This window comes from Ursus americanus, chromosome 15, assembly GCF_024610735.1.
Source record: "Ursus americanus isolate L20-20 chromosome 15, mUrsAme1.1.p, whole genome shotgun sequence".
Lineage (NCBI taxonomy): Eukaryota > Metazoa > Chordata > Mammalia > Carnivora > Ursidae > Ursus > Ursus americanus.
This window is the reverse complement of record NC_142141.1, coordinates 7,737,967-7,755,515: the sequence shown is the minus strand read 5'-3', so window position 1 is coordinate 7,755,515 and position 17,549 is coordinate 7,737,967. Positions and strand designations below refer to the sequence as shown.

The 17,549-nt window shown below is 51.6% G+C and overlaps 1 protein-coding gene across 3 annotated transcripts in view; it reads left to right on the top strand.

Moving 5' to 3' along the window:
• The window catches only part of DOCK2 (dedicator of cytokinesis 2), a 409,258-nt gene extending 392,025 nt beyond the window's left edge, over window positions 1–17,233 (top strand). For all 3 annotated transcript variants that reach the window (XM_045792086.2, XM_045792087.2, XM_087867813.1), the window contains 8 exons: window positions 2,737–2,913; window positions 4,368–4,451; window positions 9,860–9,997; window positions 11,749–11,876; window positions 12,809–12,980; window positions 14,003–14,123; window positions 15,676–15,818; window positions 16,685–17,233. In XM_045792086.2, the coding sequence (XP_045648042.2) occupies window positions 2,737–2,913; window positions 4,368–4,451; window positions 9,860–9,997; window positions 11,749–11,876; window positions 12,809–12,980; window positions 14,003–14,123; window positions 15,676–15,818; window positions 16,685–16,747 (1,026 nt within the window). In that variant the 3' untranslated portion in view covers window positions 16,748–17,233. The remainder of the gene's footprint in view (window positions 1–2,736; window positions 2,914–4,367; window positions 4,452–9,859; window positions 9,998–11,748; window positions 11,877–12,808; window positions 12,981–14,002; window positions 14,124–15,675; window positions 15,819–16,684) is intronic.
• Window positions 17,234–17,549: the final 316 nt, after the last annotated feature.

Here is a 17,549-nt window from a genome sequence, read left to right as displayed (position 1 = left end):
GGCATGGCATAAGCTGTGGCAAGCACCCTCCAGTTGAACTAAATCTTTAAAACATGAGAACTCGTGCATGGGCTATATGATAGGCCTCTGCACGCCCAGTTTGGCCTACAAGTCTCCAGTATGCAAACCTGTGCCTGGTTCTTGTCCACTCCCATTATCGGCTTATAAGGACACTGAAGCCCAGAGTGGGACTTGAACTGTTCAAGTGATCAGTGGTAGGAAACTGTAATAATAACTTAGCCTGTCTTGTGCAGCTCACGGGATTCATAAGAGGATTTAGGAGGGTGATATGAGGGAAATGCCTTTGAAGAATATGAAATGCCACTTGATTGCAAGGATTACCATCACTTCATTTTTTGGCTGATGTTTCTCCCCCTTAAAACTGTTTCCAAAGTATTTGCTCCCTGATAATTTAGTTTCCACCCACAGCAAGTTGGGCAAGGGTTATACACCTCTACCTCTGATAAGGAAACCAGACTCAGCTTAGAAAAGGGGCCAGAGATCCAAGGACTTGACTAAGCCCTAACAACCAATAATAAGACAAGTCTGGTAGCTGGAGTGGGCCTCCTGTGGTGAGAGAAGCTTGCGTTTAGAATCAGGGATCCCTCCCCCCATTTCATCCCAGCTCTGCTGCCATCTGCCCTGGGCAAGCGACCCCTGCTGTCCAGGGAACAAAAGGAGAGTGCTTGGGTGTGGTGTAAGCTCAGCGTGGGCTGACATGTGGGAGGCAATCAGTAAATGGAGCCGGGCCCCATTATCATGATCATTGCTTTTATTCCTGTTATCAGCCCCTAACATCCAGGCCTCCCACCAAATACATAACCCCCATAACTCTGCTGATAGCTATAAACTCAGGCATAGGTAAAAAACCAAAAGAATTTTCATTCTCATTCTCTGTTCCTGATGGCTATAATGAGGTTAAAGACAGAGATTCAAAAATAGCTTCAGAAATGAGGGAAAAAGCCAATCAATAGGACTTTCCATTTTTAATAACTCACCTTAAAGCCTGCGTGTTTCAGACATGCCAGGCTATTGTTGAAATCCAGGTGTGGTGCTGGGTTCAATCCACGTGGTCATGATAGATTTTCCTTAGAACTCAGTCTAGACCTTGGCTCTGTAAAGTCCCTGCGGGGCTGGTCTGTGTGCTTGACAGAAATGAGACCATGGATTATAGCTTGTGGCGTATGGACTGCAGCCCCCACCAGCCCGAGCAGCCTTCCCTGGGAGTTCATTTCCCTCCTTGCATGTGTGCACGTGTGTGTGCGAGCGCATGTGTGTGCATGTTTGAATGTGTTTGTGTGAATGTGGCAGGGGCAGAAAGAAACAGAGGTGGAGTCTACTCCCACGGCCTTTGTACTACAGAAAGCAGCCATCCTCAAAAATGTCCAGAAACAAGGGGTGAGGAGGCTAGGATTCCACAGATCCAAGGAAATGGTTTAAAAAGATGACCAAGAGCATGGCTGTAGAGGCTGGCCTGTCCTTCTCATAAGCAGTTATAACAATTAACAGGTCCCAATTTTTAAAGAACTCTGCTGGAGTCAAATGTCGTATTATCTCAAACACTCTTTGCTACTTACCCGATGAGGCAGGCACTATATCACCATTATGTCACAGGTGGTAAAATGTGGGTCCTTCTTCCAACACGTCTTCTCCAGTTACTCGACCCTTCCGTCCAGCCTCTACCCTGCCCTGCCAGCAAGACTTCCCTTCTTAAGGACAGCTGCCGGCCTCTGTCCTAACACCAACAAGAATTAATAACATTGGCTGCCAGCTACTCCCTGAAGCAGGTTTTCTTATCCTCTGTCCTCGTGTTACCAGAGTCAACCCAGGGTCAGAAGTGTTAGAAAAATTTCCCAAGGTCACACAGCTAAAAAAAATGGCAGAGCTGAGATTTATACTCAGTTTTAATTTGTTTAGTTCAAGGGTCCGCAAACTATGGCCTGTGGGCGGGACCCCACTTGCGTCTATTTTGGTAAAAAGTTCAATTGTAACAACCGGGCTCATTCATTTGCCTACTGCCTGTTGCTGCTTTCTCCCTGCAATTGCAGGCTGGGTCCTTGCCGCAGAGCCTAAAATATTTACCGTCTGGCCCATTCACAGAAAAAGTGTGCAGCCCCCCTTGCTTAGTTTTGTATTCCAGATCCCATCTTTTGAAAACCACACTGTTTTCCCAGTTCCCATTTGATGGCATTCCATTTACATTGCTTTCTAAGAGGTGTTGGAAAGGGGTTTCGTTTGATCTTCTCAACTAAATTGACCTGCCTTGGAGCAGTGACCCTTTATACAACAACCGACCTTAGGACCTACTATGGGTCAGGCAGGGTGATCAGATCGCCAGCTGCCCACACAGCTAGTAGCTCACACATAGTAGGTGCACAACTGGAGAGAATTGAATCGGAACGTGTTTCGCCCTGGTAATAAGAAGAGAACGCGCCCCCCCCCCCCGCCCCCCGCCCAGCATACCGGGCCTCTGAAACCTCAGCAAGTGCCTGAGACTTCCTGCCTCTTCCTACCCAGGGAAATGCCTTTCTCACTAAGCAGAAAGTTAGCCTGTCTCTCCCCAGACAGAAGACAGCCCCTAGAGCTCACTAATTATAACAAGAGCCTGTTACAACCCCTTGGGGAGCATCGCCTCATTTGAATTCCAACCCCAAATGAAATCAACACCAATCATTATATCTGTTTTTAAAGCAACCTGCTAAGGCCCTTTCCTCCTGGTGATCTCCTTTTCAACAGACCACAATTAGCCCCCTGGAGAACGCCATCGAAACCATGTCCACAGCCAATGAGAAGATCCTGATGATGGTCAACCAGTACCAGAGTGACGAAAGCCTCCCCATTAACCCGCTCTCCATGCTCCTGAACGGGATTGTGGACCCCGCTGTCATGGGAGGGTTCGCCAAGTACGAGAAGGTGAGGGCTTCTATCCTCCTGCTCCCCCCACCCCCGACACCGCCCCCCACCCTACCCCGTGTCCACAATGCAGTGGCAGGAGGGCAGAGGGCACGGGAGCAGATGTAGCTGCAGGTCACTATCTTCCTGTGGCTGTCTGTCCCCCAAAGGGACACTTCAGCTTGGTGGGACCTCAAACACCTTCCAGAGTTTCTACAGCGCCTCTCTCATCTCGTTTCCACCCTCAATGCCACATTGTGCTGTGGCAGGAAGGAGCAGGGGTCACAAGTATCCCCTAGTCCATGGAGCACATCCACACACGTCCCACAGGGAAAGCTCTGGGTCTGAGCCCGATCACAGAGGCACAGGAGCCACACATCAAAGTACATGCCACTCGTGTGGACCCATCTCCTCCACAGATGATTGAAACGACCTCTACAAATGGCAAGAAAGGAAAATCCAGAATCCGGGAAAATATAGAAAGGCTAGGAGATCAACTTCAAAATGGGAGTTATAATCTGGGCATCCGGGTCCTAAGGTCTCTGCAGAGATGCCCACACATTTTACCCACAGATTTTATTGTTGAGCCTTCTGTTATCTAATGAGATGAAATGCCTTATAGTTATACGAGTCACATTTTCCACTGGGGGGGGATGTACCACATTCTCAGTAGAGGGACATAGGTTTTCCCAGCATTGACGTAGAGTAGGAAGGTTTTATTTGGCTTTTACCTAGTCCAGACATTAATGGCACAGAGGGGAAAATGGACTCCTCGTTCTAATATACCTCATAATGAATTCCCTATTTATCTTTTCTGTGCCCTCCACTGATGTCAAACTAAGAATACGATGCAGTAGTATAACTCAGGGACAGCAATCTCAGGCACCCGAGCCGTCCTTCTAGCTACGCTTGGATATCCCACTAGTCATCAGCAGTAAGCCTTTGTTCAGCCGTGACGGGTGATAATATATGTCTGTTATGTGCGAACACACTGAGGACATAAGTCCAGAAAGAGCTAGGGGCTGCCAGGGGCACCCACAGTAAGGGAGGTGGTGAGGGGAGCTGGAAGACCACAGGTGAGACGCCTTCCCTAGTCCTCATCCCCGGGGCAATGCTCTCAAACTTGCTGAGGCATCAGAATCCCAGGCAGGCCTTCTTCCTCCACCCCCACCCCACCCAGAGGTTCTGATTCAGTAGGTCCAGGTGGGACACAGGAATTTGCATGTCTGACAAGTTCCCAGGTGATGTCGATGCTTCCGCTTCTGGGAGACTTTGAGAACTGCTTCCCTGGGGTTTGTGGCCCTTGTCCAGTGGGTTCTGATCCGACCCTCCAGGAAGAGGAAACAATGTCCGTCCCTACAGGGCCCTGCCCCATCCAAACGCGTGTGACCTCATGCCTGCCGGTAACAGAGAGATTGGTTTGGGGTCCACACCACATGAATAGGAAACCCCAAATGCCTGCCTGTCCTCCCCAGGCCTTTTTCACAGAGGAGTACATGAGGGACCACCCGGAGGACCAGGAAAAACTGAGCCGCCTCAAGGACCTGATTGCGTGGCAGGTAAACATAGCTGGACTGGGGTGGGGTCACCCTGCCCCCTTCCTGTCCCCTCCCTGCTCCCTTCCCCTCTGCTAGCTAGTCTCCGGCCAGCATGGCCAAGTTTAACCTCTTCTCCTGTCCCTTGACTTTTGGCCCTTCTTCTGGATCCACATTTCCCAGGAGGAGGATTGCCCTGGAACTGGGATTTGGGACACTGCACCCTTGGGGTGCCGCACGGGTACCGGGCAGCGATGCTGTGCTGCATGTTGCTAAGACTGCTCTGTGGAACGCATGTGGAATTCAGAGGAGGTGGCTTTTCCCAGTGGGACTGAAATGCAAGCCAGGCCCCCCACCTGGCACGAGCCAATCAGATAATAGAAGATTTTGGCCCCCACCCCCACCTCCTAAAGCTGACCCAGTTTGTTGCAGATAACGCTCAGATGCATTATCAGGTTTGGAAAATAATTGAGGCCTTCTTTTGGTGGGGTTTTGGTCAAAGAGCCTGCATTCTGCACCTCCAGAGCCAAGCCAGAAAACTTGGAAGGCACTGTCCTTCCTGCCACCCTGCTTGTCTTTGTCTCCCCTCTATTATCCCTTCTCTCCTTGCACCCCGTCCCCTCCCTCCATGCTCCCCTTCTTCAGTCTCTGTCTTCCTGTGCGTCTGTCCCTTTCTCCTTCTCTCTTACACCTTCCTTGTTTCTATCCCTCCTCAGTGTTTTGCCTCCCTCTGCCCCTCACATCTTACTCCTCTCTCCACTTCCCTCCCGCCTTCTCCCTGCCTTTCTCTGTCTCCCTCTCCTGTGTTTTCTCTCCCTCCTTCTCTCACCCTCCTTCTCTCTCCCCCTCTCCCCTACTCCCTAAAGAAGACACAGTCCACCAGGCCCCCCATCCCCAGAGGCCTTCAAAGGACAAGATTCCCCATCCTTGCCCGTGAACCTGCTCTGCAGGGACCACTCAGCACCCAGAACACCAGGTGGGCTCCAGAGGGCAGCAGCTAGAGGGAGGCACGGAGCAGGGGGCAGCAGTTTGCAGCTGTCTGTCCTCCCTCCCTCCCTTCTTGCCAGTCACCATGCAAAGAAAAGCAAGCTATTGTGGTAGGGAGTTTTTGTTACTCTAGGGAAATCAGGGAATGAGAAGCATTGGGTGCAGCCTCTTTTCTTAAAATAAGGATTCCTAATTCAGGTCCTTCTCTGCCTCTGCCAATTTATGCAAAGTGAGGCTTTAAAAATGAAACAGCAAGTGCTGCACAGACACGGTTTCCTGAGTGCATTTTGTGTGTCTGGAATTTTCTCTCCTTCTTACCTTGTGCCACCTGTGAAACCCAAACATCCCCAAGATCCCCAGCTTCCCAAGGTCATCATGCCCTTTAATACTCAAATAATGGTATTCTCCCTCACCACCCCCAACCTGGCAATCAGGAAGGCCTGGCTTTGATTGGGTCCCTTTCTCAGATATTTCTAGGATGCCCCAGGGAGGGCTAGCACGTCACAAACATTTGTTTGGTTGTTGGGTGTCAATTCTTAACCCATATCACTGCCTGGGCCTCTCCACTGGGTCTTATCACCTGGTAATGGATCTTCCATGTTGTGTCCACCACACCCGAGGCATGAACCTCAGCCTCACAGCACAGCTAGTGCCAGGCCATGCCTATCAAAGTCTTGGAGCTAATGGAGGGACACTAAAAAGAAGGGAGGGTTTGAAAGTATATATTAGCTGTTAACAGCTTCTAAGAGCCATTAGCTTGGCCTCTTCAGACAGCGGCCCCTAGTGGCCACCTTCTGGGTAACACATTCCCCTGCCTCTCCCACCCCACCGCACCAACAAGCCACATTGTTACAGAAGCCCACTCCCCACCCGGTACCCCCAACCAAGGGCGCCATGTCCCTCCCACTCAGAGTCCAGGCACCCTAAGTATGGGCACTTAACACTCAAAAGATGTTATCCTGCCATGGTGAAGGCGGCCTTGTTATAATATTACATACAGCGAATTAGCTCTTCCGTGTCCCTGCTCTCCATTCATTCTTGTACCTTGTATTTATTGATATCCTACTGTGTGGCCAGCAACAGAAATAGTGCTGGCCAAAATTAGTCCTGCTCCCTGACTTCTTAGAGCTTAATTCTAAATTGGATCTGAGTTTCACAAAGCCAAATACACTTTGGATTTTTCTCAAAGCCCAAGAACTTTCGATTTCAAGGGTGAATCTCCTTGCGTCTAGTCAAGCAACACAACAAAAGCCAAAGCTTTCCAAGTACTTTTTGTGTTCAGGATTTCACACATCTCAAGATTGACTGTTTCTTAATTTTTTTTTCTTCGTAAAGATTTTCTCTATATTTATCAGCATGGACAGATGTCTACAGTATATTCATCTTTTGAACATGTTGTGAGATATTACATACAGAGAAGTACACATAGCAAAACTATGCAGCACGTTGGTTTATCACAAAATGTACACCCATCTGACCACCAACTGGATGAAGCTGCACCCAGAGGCCAGCTTGCGTCTCCAAGCCTCACTTGTAGTCGTTGCTGGCCTGCCCCAAGGCTGACCACTATCCTGCTTTCACAGTAATCATTCCCTTCTTCTTTAAAAATAGTTTTTACCACCCAAGCACTCACTCCTCAACACTGGAATTTACTTTTGCTTATTTTTGGCCTATAATACAAATGAAGCCACGCAGTGTGCATTCTTTGGGTCTGACTTCTTTGCTCAATGATACGCTTGTAAAATGCATTCATCTGGTTGTACATAGCTATCATTCATCCATTTTCATTGATGTACAATATAGTCTGTACAGCTGGATTATGTGACTGTACCGAAACATACTTCTTTCTATTTCCACTGATGGAGGTTTGGGTTGATTGTAGTTTGGGGCTATTACAAAGAACGCTGTTCTGAACATCTTTATGTGTGTCTTTGGGGCGCATATATGCATAATTTCTGATGGGTGTGTACCTAGGCACAGAGTTGGTTATAGTATGGACTTTCTAGCTCTGGTAGATACTGCCAAACTCCGATCAGCATAGATTGGCTTTGCGTGTTCTTGAATTTCATACAAATGGCATTATACATACGTACACATACGTACACAATAGTACATACTACCACACAGTATGTACTGCTGTGGGTCTGGCTGCTTTTCCTCAATACAATGCCTTTGAGATTCAACCCGCTTGTTGCATCTATCAGAGGTCTATGTTTTCTTTGTTTCCCTCATCCATTATATAATCATACAACATACTAATGACATCATAATTTATTTATCCATTCTCTTGGTGGACATTTGGGCTGCTCTCAGGTTTTGTGTAGTATGAATAAAGTTACAGTGAACGTTCTTGTTCGTGTCTTCTGGTGAACATAAGCACTCCCTTCCATCAGTATGTATCTAGTACTGGTATTTCCAGGTCAGGCATCTTTAGCCTTACTGGAGAAAAAGGAACAGTTTTCCAAACAATCAGCTTTGGTTTCTTCAGTTCTCTCTGCTGTAAGTTTGTTTCCTTTGTCATCCATGCCTACTCTCACTTTGATTATGTCCTTCGTTTTACTCTTGTTGGATTTAATTTGCTGTTCTTTTACTAAAATTTAGAGACGGATGCCTAGATAATTGATTCCCTGTCTTTGTTAGTGTGTAAACCTCAAGCTATAAATGTACCTCAATTCTTTGTATCTTATTAGTTTGTATATGTGGGATTTCTATTATTATTCCTCTTTTTTTAAATAAAATCCTTGTCTTATTTCATGGTTGGAGGATCTTTTCTGTTTCTATATATTAATGAAACTTTTAAAAATGTTTTCTTAGGCTGTCTTTATTCTCCCTGCTTTTTCCAAGTTAGTTCTCTTATTCCTCCCTCCTTCCTTTTTTTCTTCTTGCCTTCTTGCTTTCCTTTCTATCTGTTGGTTCTGATCTCTGTCTTTCATACTGGAGAGCCTCCTCCAATGTCTGGTGATCTTCATAGACTGAGGCATGAAAGAGCTAAGTGAAATTCTGTGTACATGGGTGATGGCTTTGTCGACTAGATGGCATCACTATTTGGTAACTGAGTGATCCACAAAGGTCTGTATAATGGGCCGTTTCCTTTCTCCAGCTACGTATCTTTCAAACACAGGAAAGATAATCCTGGCAATGATGCTGCTGGAATTTGGGACTTGGGGAGTGAAGGGCTTCCTATCAGTGTGCAGACTTCCCCTTCAACCCCCTGTTTCCAGTCTGGCTCCTCATCCCTGCCCTCCGTTGTGCCTGGTACCCTTAAGCCCAGGGTTCCTTGTTCTAATTGTTCTAGGGGATAAGCTCCTTCCTCTTAGGGAATGGGAAATGTAACACTCGGCCACAAGGTGGAGCGGTGAGGACCTGGAGGTCTAACTGCTCCTGTCGCAGCATTTCGACCCATCCTCCTCAAGTCACCCCGACTTTTCTGGGGTAACTGCTGCCTCCAATCCCTAAGCCCCTCATGGGTTCCTAGGACCAGATTCGCCTCTTCTTATCACTAACTCCCTCCTCTGCTCCGGGAGGTCGGTTGCCATCCTCCATCCACTGGACACGGTACAGGTCAGAGAAGATTTCAGTTGCTCATTCGCCTTGTCCTTTCAGGGATGTCTCCCAGGGAAGGAGGCGGCAGTGTTCTTATGTCAGCATCATGGAAATGCTAATTGTTTTTCTTCAAAATAACCTATATTCTGCCTCTTTGCACCCCTAGTCATGTCTCACTGGGGCCACACCACTAACTCTCTCAGCGTTCCTTCTAGTCGTGGCCACCGTGGCTCGGCTACTCTTCCTTCTGGCTACCGTTGACACAGCATCCCACTGACCTCCTTTGTTGAGAAGTGAGTTTAACTCCCTCACATTGGTCACCTCATCCTCGTCCGTCTTCCCAAGGCTTTTACGTCACCTTTTAAAAACTCCCTATTGGCTAGTACCTTAGTGTGTTAGCACTTCCTGTCTATCTCCTGCAGCCACATGAAGGATCACTGGGTCTCCCATGTTGTGAGACGGTTCCGTGTTTTTCCATTCAGCCCTTCTTTTCTTCTACCCCCCAGCTTCTGACATTCATTCTTTCCCTTTGCGTTGCCCAGAGCTTCTTGGGCAAGGCTCCATGTGAGTGCCACAGAGCTTCCTCCCCTCTAGCCCCACGCTCTGCCCCTCAGTACATTCGGGAGGGGGAGACTTTCCTAAACATACAGCCTCTAATGGGGGTCCGACCCTCCTAGGGGGCAAAGGTGGCCGGAGATGTTTCTCCCCTTCCAGAGCCAACCCCAGGGCTGCAGCTTCCCCATTTCCCAGGGCTGCTGACCCGGTATGAAGGTCTCAGAGGCCCCAGTGCCCTCGACAAGTTGTGAGCAGGCCAACGTGGCTTCAGCCACCCTTACCGGCCAGGTCCCAGGTTGCAGCGAAAGGCCGACCTGTGGATTATCATCTACCACCTTTCCCTCCAGATCCCTTTCCTGGGAGCTGGGATCAAAATCCATGAGAAAAGGGTGTCAGAGAATCTGCGGCCTTTCCACGACCGGATGGAAGAATGTTTCAAGAACCTGAAAGTGAAGGTGGAGAAGGAGTATGGTGTCAGAGAAATGGTATGCATGGTCCCTGTGGCTGGGAGGGGTGAGACTGGTGGAGTGCCGTGTGGGGAGTGCGCAGTGGGGATTGGAGCTGGCAGGGGCCCAGCAAAGGAACCTGCCGTGGAGGAGGAGGACCTGATCCAAGGGAACCTTCCTGTAAATGTGATCCCTCACAGTCACGCTGGGACAAGCACCAGGTGCAAAGCGAGCCCTCCGCACTTAGGGACTGCCGAAGCACCTAGTATGCACCCAGTCTGACCTCAGCACTTGGCCTCTATGACTCATTAAGTCCTTACAACACGCCTGGGAAGCGGGAATGATTTTCAACTCCTCGCATCTCTTTTGGAGGTTCAGAAGCGCTAAGTAACTTGCCAAAGGCTGCGTAGCTAGTGAATATAGGTCAGAATTCTCACCTGGCTCTTTTGGCCTCCGAAGCCAGTGCTTTTGGCCACTGACAAGCTCTGTGTCATGAAGAGGCCAGTGCCCTGGTACTCACAGGGCCATCTTGACCCGCCTCCCCAGGAAGTGGAATCCTGACACATCAAGGCCGCGAGGTCCCATAGAAGCCATGGGGCTCAAGCCTCTGATTCTATAGATTAGAAAACTGAGGCCCAGAGGGGGCACATGAGTTCCTGAAAGAGTGTAGAGGTCAACCCGGGCCTCTTGTCTTCTGGCCCAAGAGTTTTTCCACGAAACTGAGTTGTGTCTTCCAACCATGGCATGACACTGCAGTGCAATTTTTTTTTTAAGAGTTTATTTACTTATTTGACAGAGAGAGAGAGAGAACAAACAGGGGGAGCGGCAGGCAGAGGGAGAGGGAGAAGCAGACTCCCCACTGAGCCGGGAGCCCAGTGTGGAGCTCGATCCCAGGACCCTGAGATCATGACTTGAGCCGAAGGCAGACGCTTAACTGACTGAGCCATCCAGGCGCCCTTGCAATGCAACTCTGTCGTTAACTACTCAGCATTAGGTCAGATCTCACAGGTTAAGGGCAAAGTCCTCCACAAGACTGCCCTCACTTCAGACACCAGGCTTCCCAAGCCACCTGCACTTCTGACCAACTGGTTACAAATTTGGGGGTTCCCTCAACTCCTTCAGGTTCACAGAATTCCCAGAACTCAAGAAAGTGCTATGCTTATGATTACAGTTTTATGACAAAGAATACAAATTAGGACCAGCCAAATGAAGAGATGGAGATGGTGTGGTCTGGGAGGGTCCCAAACACACAGCTGATGTGCCCTCAGGACACGTCGCCCTACCTACCCAGCCAGCACATCCATGTATGATTACCCACCAGGAAAGGCACCTTAGCCGGGGTGCTGAAAGTTCTTACTGGGGTTTTAGTACACAGTCATGAGGGGGTGACTCACTGGCCGCATGACTGAAATCCATCCCCAGCCCCTTCCCCTCCCTAGAGGCGGAGCGTCTAAGCCTGACCCTGTGAACCCACCGTTGGTCCCTCCGGCATGGCCTCCGGCCTGAGTCTTCTCATGAGTATCAGGGGCCCCCAGGAAGCATGAAGACACTTCTGTCCCTGGGAAATCTCAGGGGTTAAGAGGTCACCTCCCAGGAACAAGGAATAAAGGCCAGCCCAATTCTATTCTACAACAACCCCTTGGCTTCAGCCAGCCGGGAATTTTTGTGCGGACGCCCTGCTCTGCCCGGGAGCTCCGCCCTGTGCAGGGGGAGGTGGCAGCGGGAAGAGAAAGGTAGAGGCCATACTGGCCAGAGCCTGGTACTAACCACCCTGCTCTCCCCGCCTGCAGCCCGACTTTGAGGACAGGCGCGTGGGCCGGCCGCGGTCGATGCTGCGCTCCTACAGGCAGATGTCCATCATCTCTATGGCTTCCATGAACTCTGACTGCAGCACCCCCAGCAAGACCACCTCTGAGAGGTCAGTGCCTGCCCTGGGAGCCCCCTGCCCTCCAGCCCCCCTGTCCCTGGCCCCCAGCAAAGCCTTCCTGCTTCTCCTTCTGCCCCAGAGGCCACCCGTCTACCACCTCCCTACCCTTCCACTTCAAAGCCTTTCCCTAGCTGGTGCCTCACTAAAACCCTCGTGGCCACGCTGTGGCACTGGTCTTCTTAGTGCCAGAGAGGGGATCATTCGAGGCCCAAGCCCAAGGTAGCTTTTCCTGAGGCCCCAGCAGGACTCAGCCGCGGCTGGCATTCTCCCCGCCTGGCGATCTCTGCAGCCAGAGCTCCTCCCCCAGCCTGCTTCATTCTGGCCTCTCCTCCCCTCTGCCGGGATGCCGCCCCCAACTCCCCACTGCCGAGCTGCCCCTTCTGCACCCACCCATCCCTCTGCAGGGGAGGAAGGTGCTCCTTTACCCCAAGAAAAGCCTCTCGCCTTCCACGGTCCTGAGGTCTTCCACTCCACCCAGCCCAACTCCACTACTCTAAGGCCGTGGTAACAGGAGCCGAGCACTCCTCACATGCGCCACTATGCCCAGGGGCCCTCCGGCCTCATCGCGTGGCTGTCCTGCAAGGTCCCTCAGACACCTGCATTTGCTGGAAGGAAAGGATGGCTCAGGGAGGCTGAGTGATTTGCCAAAGGCATTCAGGAAAAGGTGGCAGTGCCGGATTTGAACCCAGAGCCACGTCTAAACCAGGTGTCTCTCCTGACCGCCAGTCTCTTGCTTACGGCTCACCTTCTTCGACTTCATTTTACTCTGTATTTTGAATGTTTGCAAATTAAGCAAGCAGCTCGGCGCGGTTAGCTGACCTACTCCGGCCCCTGTGGTGACAGCTCAGCCAGCCGGAGTCCCTGCAAGGCAGTTCCCCTAAAGCTCTAACTGCAGTTTCTACTGCTGCCCTTGTGCCCTTCAGCTTTGACCTGGAATTAGCAACTCCTAAGACTCCAAAAGCGGAGCCAGTGGAGACGATCTCCGTGGGGAGCACTCTGCCGGAAGTCAAGCTGCGGAGGTCCAAGAAGAGGGCCAAGAGGAGCAGCGTGGTGTTTGCGGACGAGAAGGCAGCAGCCGAGTCGGACCTGAAGCGGGTGAGCAGCGCTGGCAGGATGCCTCTAGCACCGTTAGCACATCTCTGCTGCACGCCGGGCATGCTATCCGGGGCCCCCAGACAGGGTCCCGTGCGAGCCTCGCGTTTGCAGTGAGGTGGGTGATGCAGACGCAGAGTGTGGGAGCAGGGAGGCGAGGTGCGGCAGGTGTCCACACAGCCTGACAGGACAGAGCCAGGATTCGAACCCCAGTGGTTAGATTCCAGCCCGCGCCTGTCTTTCCCATCATGGGGCAGACGGGAGCAGCTGCCTGAGAGTGGCACTCAGAGAGTGGGAGAGCAGCCCTCCCGGTGCTGGGCCACGTGTTCTGCGTCTCCACCCTGTGTCCCTCACCCAAGGGCCATTCCAGCCTCAGACATCTCAGACCCTGCTGGGCTCCTCCAGCGAACCGGCAGCCCAGCTACAGATGCAGAGATGGACCCTCCCTGCCCTGACTTTGAGTTTTTGTCTTAAAACTAGTAACTATGTAATAATGAAGCTTGGTGTCATTGGGTTCAAATCTTAGCATCCCCCTGAAAGAGAAGTTTGTTGAAGGAATTCTTAGAGCCTAGGAATGAGGAGGGATTAACCGTACTGGCGAGGGAGGGTGCCAGATGAAAGGGCGAGGGTCCAACTAAGAAGCCTTCCAGGAAAGAAAAATCCTGCACACACTTCCCAGTAGACCTCAGAGGCTACTCCTGCCGGGGGCCGGGACTGGAAATTAAGTCTTCGTGTTTTACAATTCTAGGGGGTGTCATTCACATGATCGACTAAATGAACGCCCCCCACCAACCCCTGGAGTTATACAGTATGCAACCTATGCAACCATACATGGCAGGCTAGCATGGAATGATACAAAACAGAGTAAATCAGCTTGAAACTAAGTGCACAGAAGCCTTGCGAAGCCCTTATCACTGACTTTTCAAGGCCGGGAGCTGCCTAATGCTAAGCCTCTGTGGTGTGTGTGTGTGTGTGTGTGTGTGTGTGTGTGTGTGTGTGTGTGTGTGCATGGTGTGTTTATTCAGCTTTCCAGGAAGCATGAGTTCATGAGTGACACCAACCTCTCGGAGCATGCGGCCATTCCCCCCAGGGCATCCATCCTCTCTCAGATGAGTTTTGCCAGTCAGTCCATGCCCACCATCCCAGGTATGCACCCTGCCACCAGCAGCACCAGAAGGTACAGAGATAGCGGGGCCACCAGCCTGGGGGGTGGAGGGCAGGTGGGGACTGTATGTATACAGCAAAGGGACCAGGTATCCTGGGGGCAAGAGGCCCCTGTCCTCTGAGCTCTCACCACCCCTCCCCCACCCTTCTGTAGGGGAAGCTGACCTGCAAGCCCTACCTGGGGCTGGGCTGGAGGCCTGTTGTCCCTCTGGTCCTCAGGATTCGCTGGGAATCCACTTGCCACACCAGGCAGCCCTACATTCTCAGTTAGCCAGGCCTCCCCACAGGCCAGAAGCCCTGTGTTTCCTTTTTCAACCTGAAACACTATTTCTGGAACTTGTAGAAATTGCCACCACATCTTCTAGTTGTCGAGTGTTTGATTCATAGATGCTACCTATTTCGGCCACCACTCCTTCATCGTCCAGGGAGGAGCGTAGCAGCACACGGATGGCCATTCCTACGCCACAGAGGGGGATCCTGCAGCCCCAACAGGGACAGGCACACCCAAGATCTCTGGGTCTGACGTGCTGCTGTCTGCAGTGTCAGCTGCTCTGTGCCAGGCTCTCTGCACCCAGAGTGAGGGCAGAGCAGCAGGACAGACCAGCTCTGCGCCGTGGAACTCGGCAGGCAGATCTCAGCAAAGACACCCGCCGTTTCTTGAGTGCTGACCACCACCAGGCCCTGTGCTAAATTCTTCATCTTTGATTTACACCTCAACACATAGCTACGGAATCGCTGATGTCATTAGCCCCATCGCATGGATGAGAAAACTGAGGCACTGGGAATGTCAGTCTCCCGCACGTCACCAGCTAGGAAGGGGCAGAGGCTGAGTGTAGGCCAGGCCCTTGGCCCCTGGAACCGTGCCCTTGACCCCTAACCAGCCACACCAGGCAGAACAGCCCCTAAGCTGTGGCATCTGGCCAGACACACAGTCGTGTCACTGTCATCCTCTCACACCAGCACAATACCTTGGAGGTCTGTGCTCTTGTCCACGTGTTACCAGTGTCAAAACCAAGCATCGAGAGGTAGCTAGCTGATTTGGTAGTTCTGTGCTTCTCTGAGCTGGGAGCTGTAGCTGCCAGTTCTCCCCACCAGCCCCTGCCTGGGGAAGACGAGAAATCCAGGCTCCTGGTGTAGAAAGGCGAAGGAAGAGTGTGCTCACGTTGTCTCCCCACCGTGGGGCAAAAGGCCACCTTCCCTGAGGAAATCAGGGCCCCTGCAGCCAGGGGGCTGTCCCCCAGGTCCCCCAGGTTTCTAGCTCAGAAGCCCCGACAAGACTTTATTTGGGCCAGGCGGCAGGCCCCTGCCCAGGGGGTTGGCAAGCGGTGTCCAGGAGAACAGCCTCAACAGCCCCCTTCAAGGCAGCAAGCAGGCGTTCCCGCCTCCTGCCTGGCACCACGACATGTCCTCCCTGGCTTCTGTCTCTGTCCCCCAGCTGGTCTCCTGCCTGCCTCCCCCATGTCACCCTCCTGTCCCTAGGGCACCGCCTGTCCTCCGCCCACCCACTCACTCCTTCTCTCCGCTCTCCTTCCAGCCCTCACGCTCTCAGTGGCAGGCATGCCTGCCATGGATGACGCCAACTCGTCCCCCCGCCTTAGCCAGACCTTCTTCCCTTTCTCGGACGGCGACAAGAAGACGCTCAAACGGAAGAAAGTAAATCAGTTCTTCAAGACGATGGTGAGGACCCAGATGGGTGGAAAGACAAGTGTATGTGGGAGGGGGATGGGAAGAAAGCAATGCAGAGAGAGAAGATGGAGGTGGGGGAAGGCAAGAATGTGTGCACGTGCACATGCACACACATTTGCACACTCCCCGGGGGGCACGGTCAGGGCCTGCAGGGGTCAGGATATTGCCAGAGATGCCCCCTCTGCAGTTCTACTCTTGGGCCCTGGTCTCTGAGCAGGACTGACCCCAGCAGGGCTGCAGGAACGTGCCAAGGGGAGACACAGGGCCCCTGGAACCTCAACGGGCACCGTCCTTTGGCTAAGTTGCCCTTTGGTGTGCCTGTCAGCGCCACGGCAGCTGGCTATCTTTGGAAGCCGAAAGTGCTTTTTAATTTTTTTTTTTGGAAGAGATTTCCTATTCAACTTATATTACAGAATCCTACTAATTAAAAGTTAGTTTCCAAGCCCTGACTTTTCAAGTCCCATCTCCTATTGTTACTTGTCGGTCTTTACTCAAGATAAAAAAAGTCCCGTTGACACTTCTGACCCTCGAGATGATATAAAATAGAGCTCCGCTACTATAATAATCGCAAGTTTACCGTGTGCAACGTGACCTGCCTCTACCCCTCGAGGAGTTCATACGGCTCACGGAGTGAGGGAAGCGACTGGCCCACGTTCCCACAGTGCAGGAAACCGCAGAGTCTGTGCCGGAACCACAGTGGGGTACTGCCTCTCTGTCCACAGTCAGGGTCCTGCTACATCACACTCGTGGGTCCTTGGGCAGGGATCCTTGTGATTGGGACTGGGAAGCCCTGCTCTGGTGCTCATGAGAATCCCATCCTGGGTGTGTGCGTGTGTTTATTTTCTTCTCCTACAAAGCTGGCCAGCAAATCTGCTGAAGAAGGCAAGCAGATCCCTGACTTCCTGTCCTCGGACCTGTGAGCTGCTGCTGACCAGGGCTGCACAAGGGGAGCCGGGAGAGGACTTTCCAGAGGAAGAGAGACGTGGTGGGACATTGAGGCCTCCAGCAGGGGGGACATCTCCTTCCAGTCGCCCTCCCTCAGAGGGAACAAGTGCCGATCTGGCCCCCAGGGATCCAGGTGGTAGGTGAGGACGCCCCCGCCTGGATTCTGGGCTGTGCGAACGAGGAGCCAGCAAGGACGCTTTCTCCCATCACGCTCTCCCCGACATCCTAGCCACATCTTTTTATAACTCGGTTTCTTAGGTAGAAGGAGCTGTATTTTATTTCATTTTTTTAAAGTCCTAGCACTTAACAGAAAAGCCTTTTAAATATTCTCTTATTTTATTTTTGGTTAATAGTTTTGTACTCTACATTTTTTAATACAACCAACCAGTCTTTATCCTCGCTGATCTTCTCCAAAGCGTTGCTGTTTTCTTACTGACAATAAAAATGGGTGCATGGCTTCATTCAGCCTTGTTGCATAATTCTGTCAGCAGCACCCCTGCAGCCTGGAGAGGGTGGGAAGGCAGGCCACCCAGGCCCTGCTGTGATGTTAAGGGCACCATGGCTCCTGCCTGTCGCAGCGCCAGATTGGCCTGCCTCGTCCATGCCACCCCCAGGAGTCTTTCTCCATGATTCCACTTCCTTAGGGGCTGAATGCTGGGGTATAAGGATGCCAGAAAATTCTGCCAAAACCTTCCTCAAGGTGATCTTCATACTACCTTTCTCCCCTTCTGGAAAGGGATGGAAAAACCACCCAACTAAATGCTTAAGAGTTAAGAA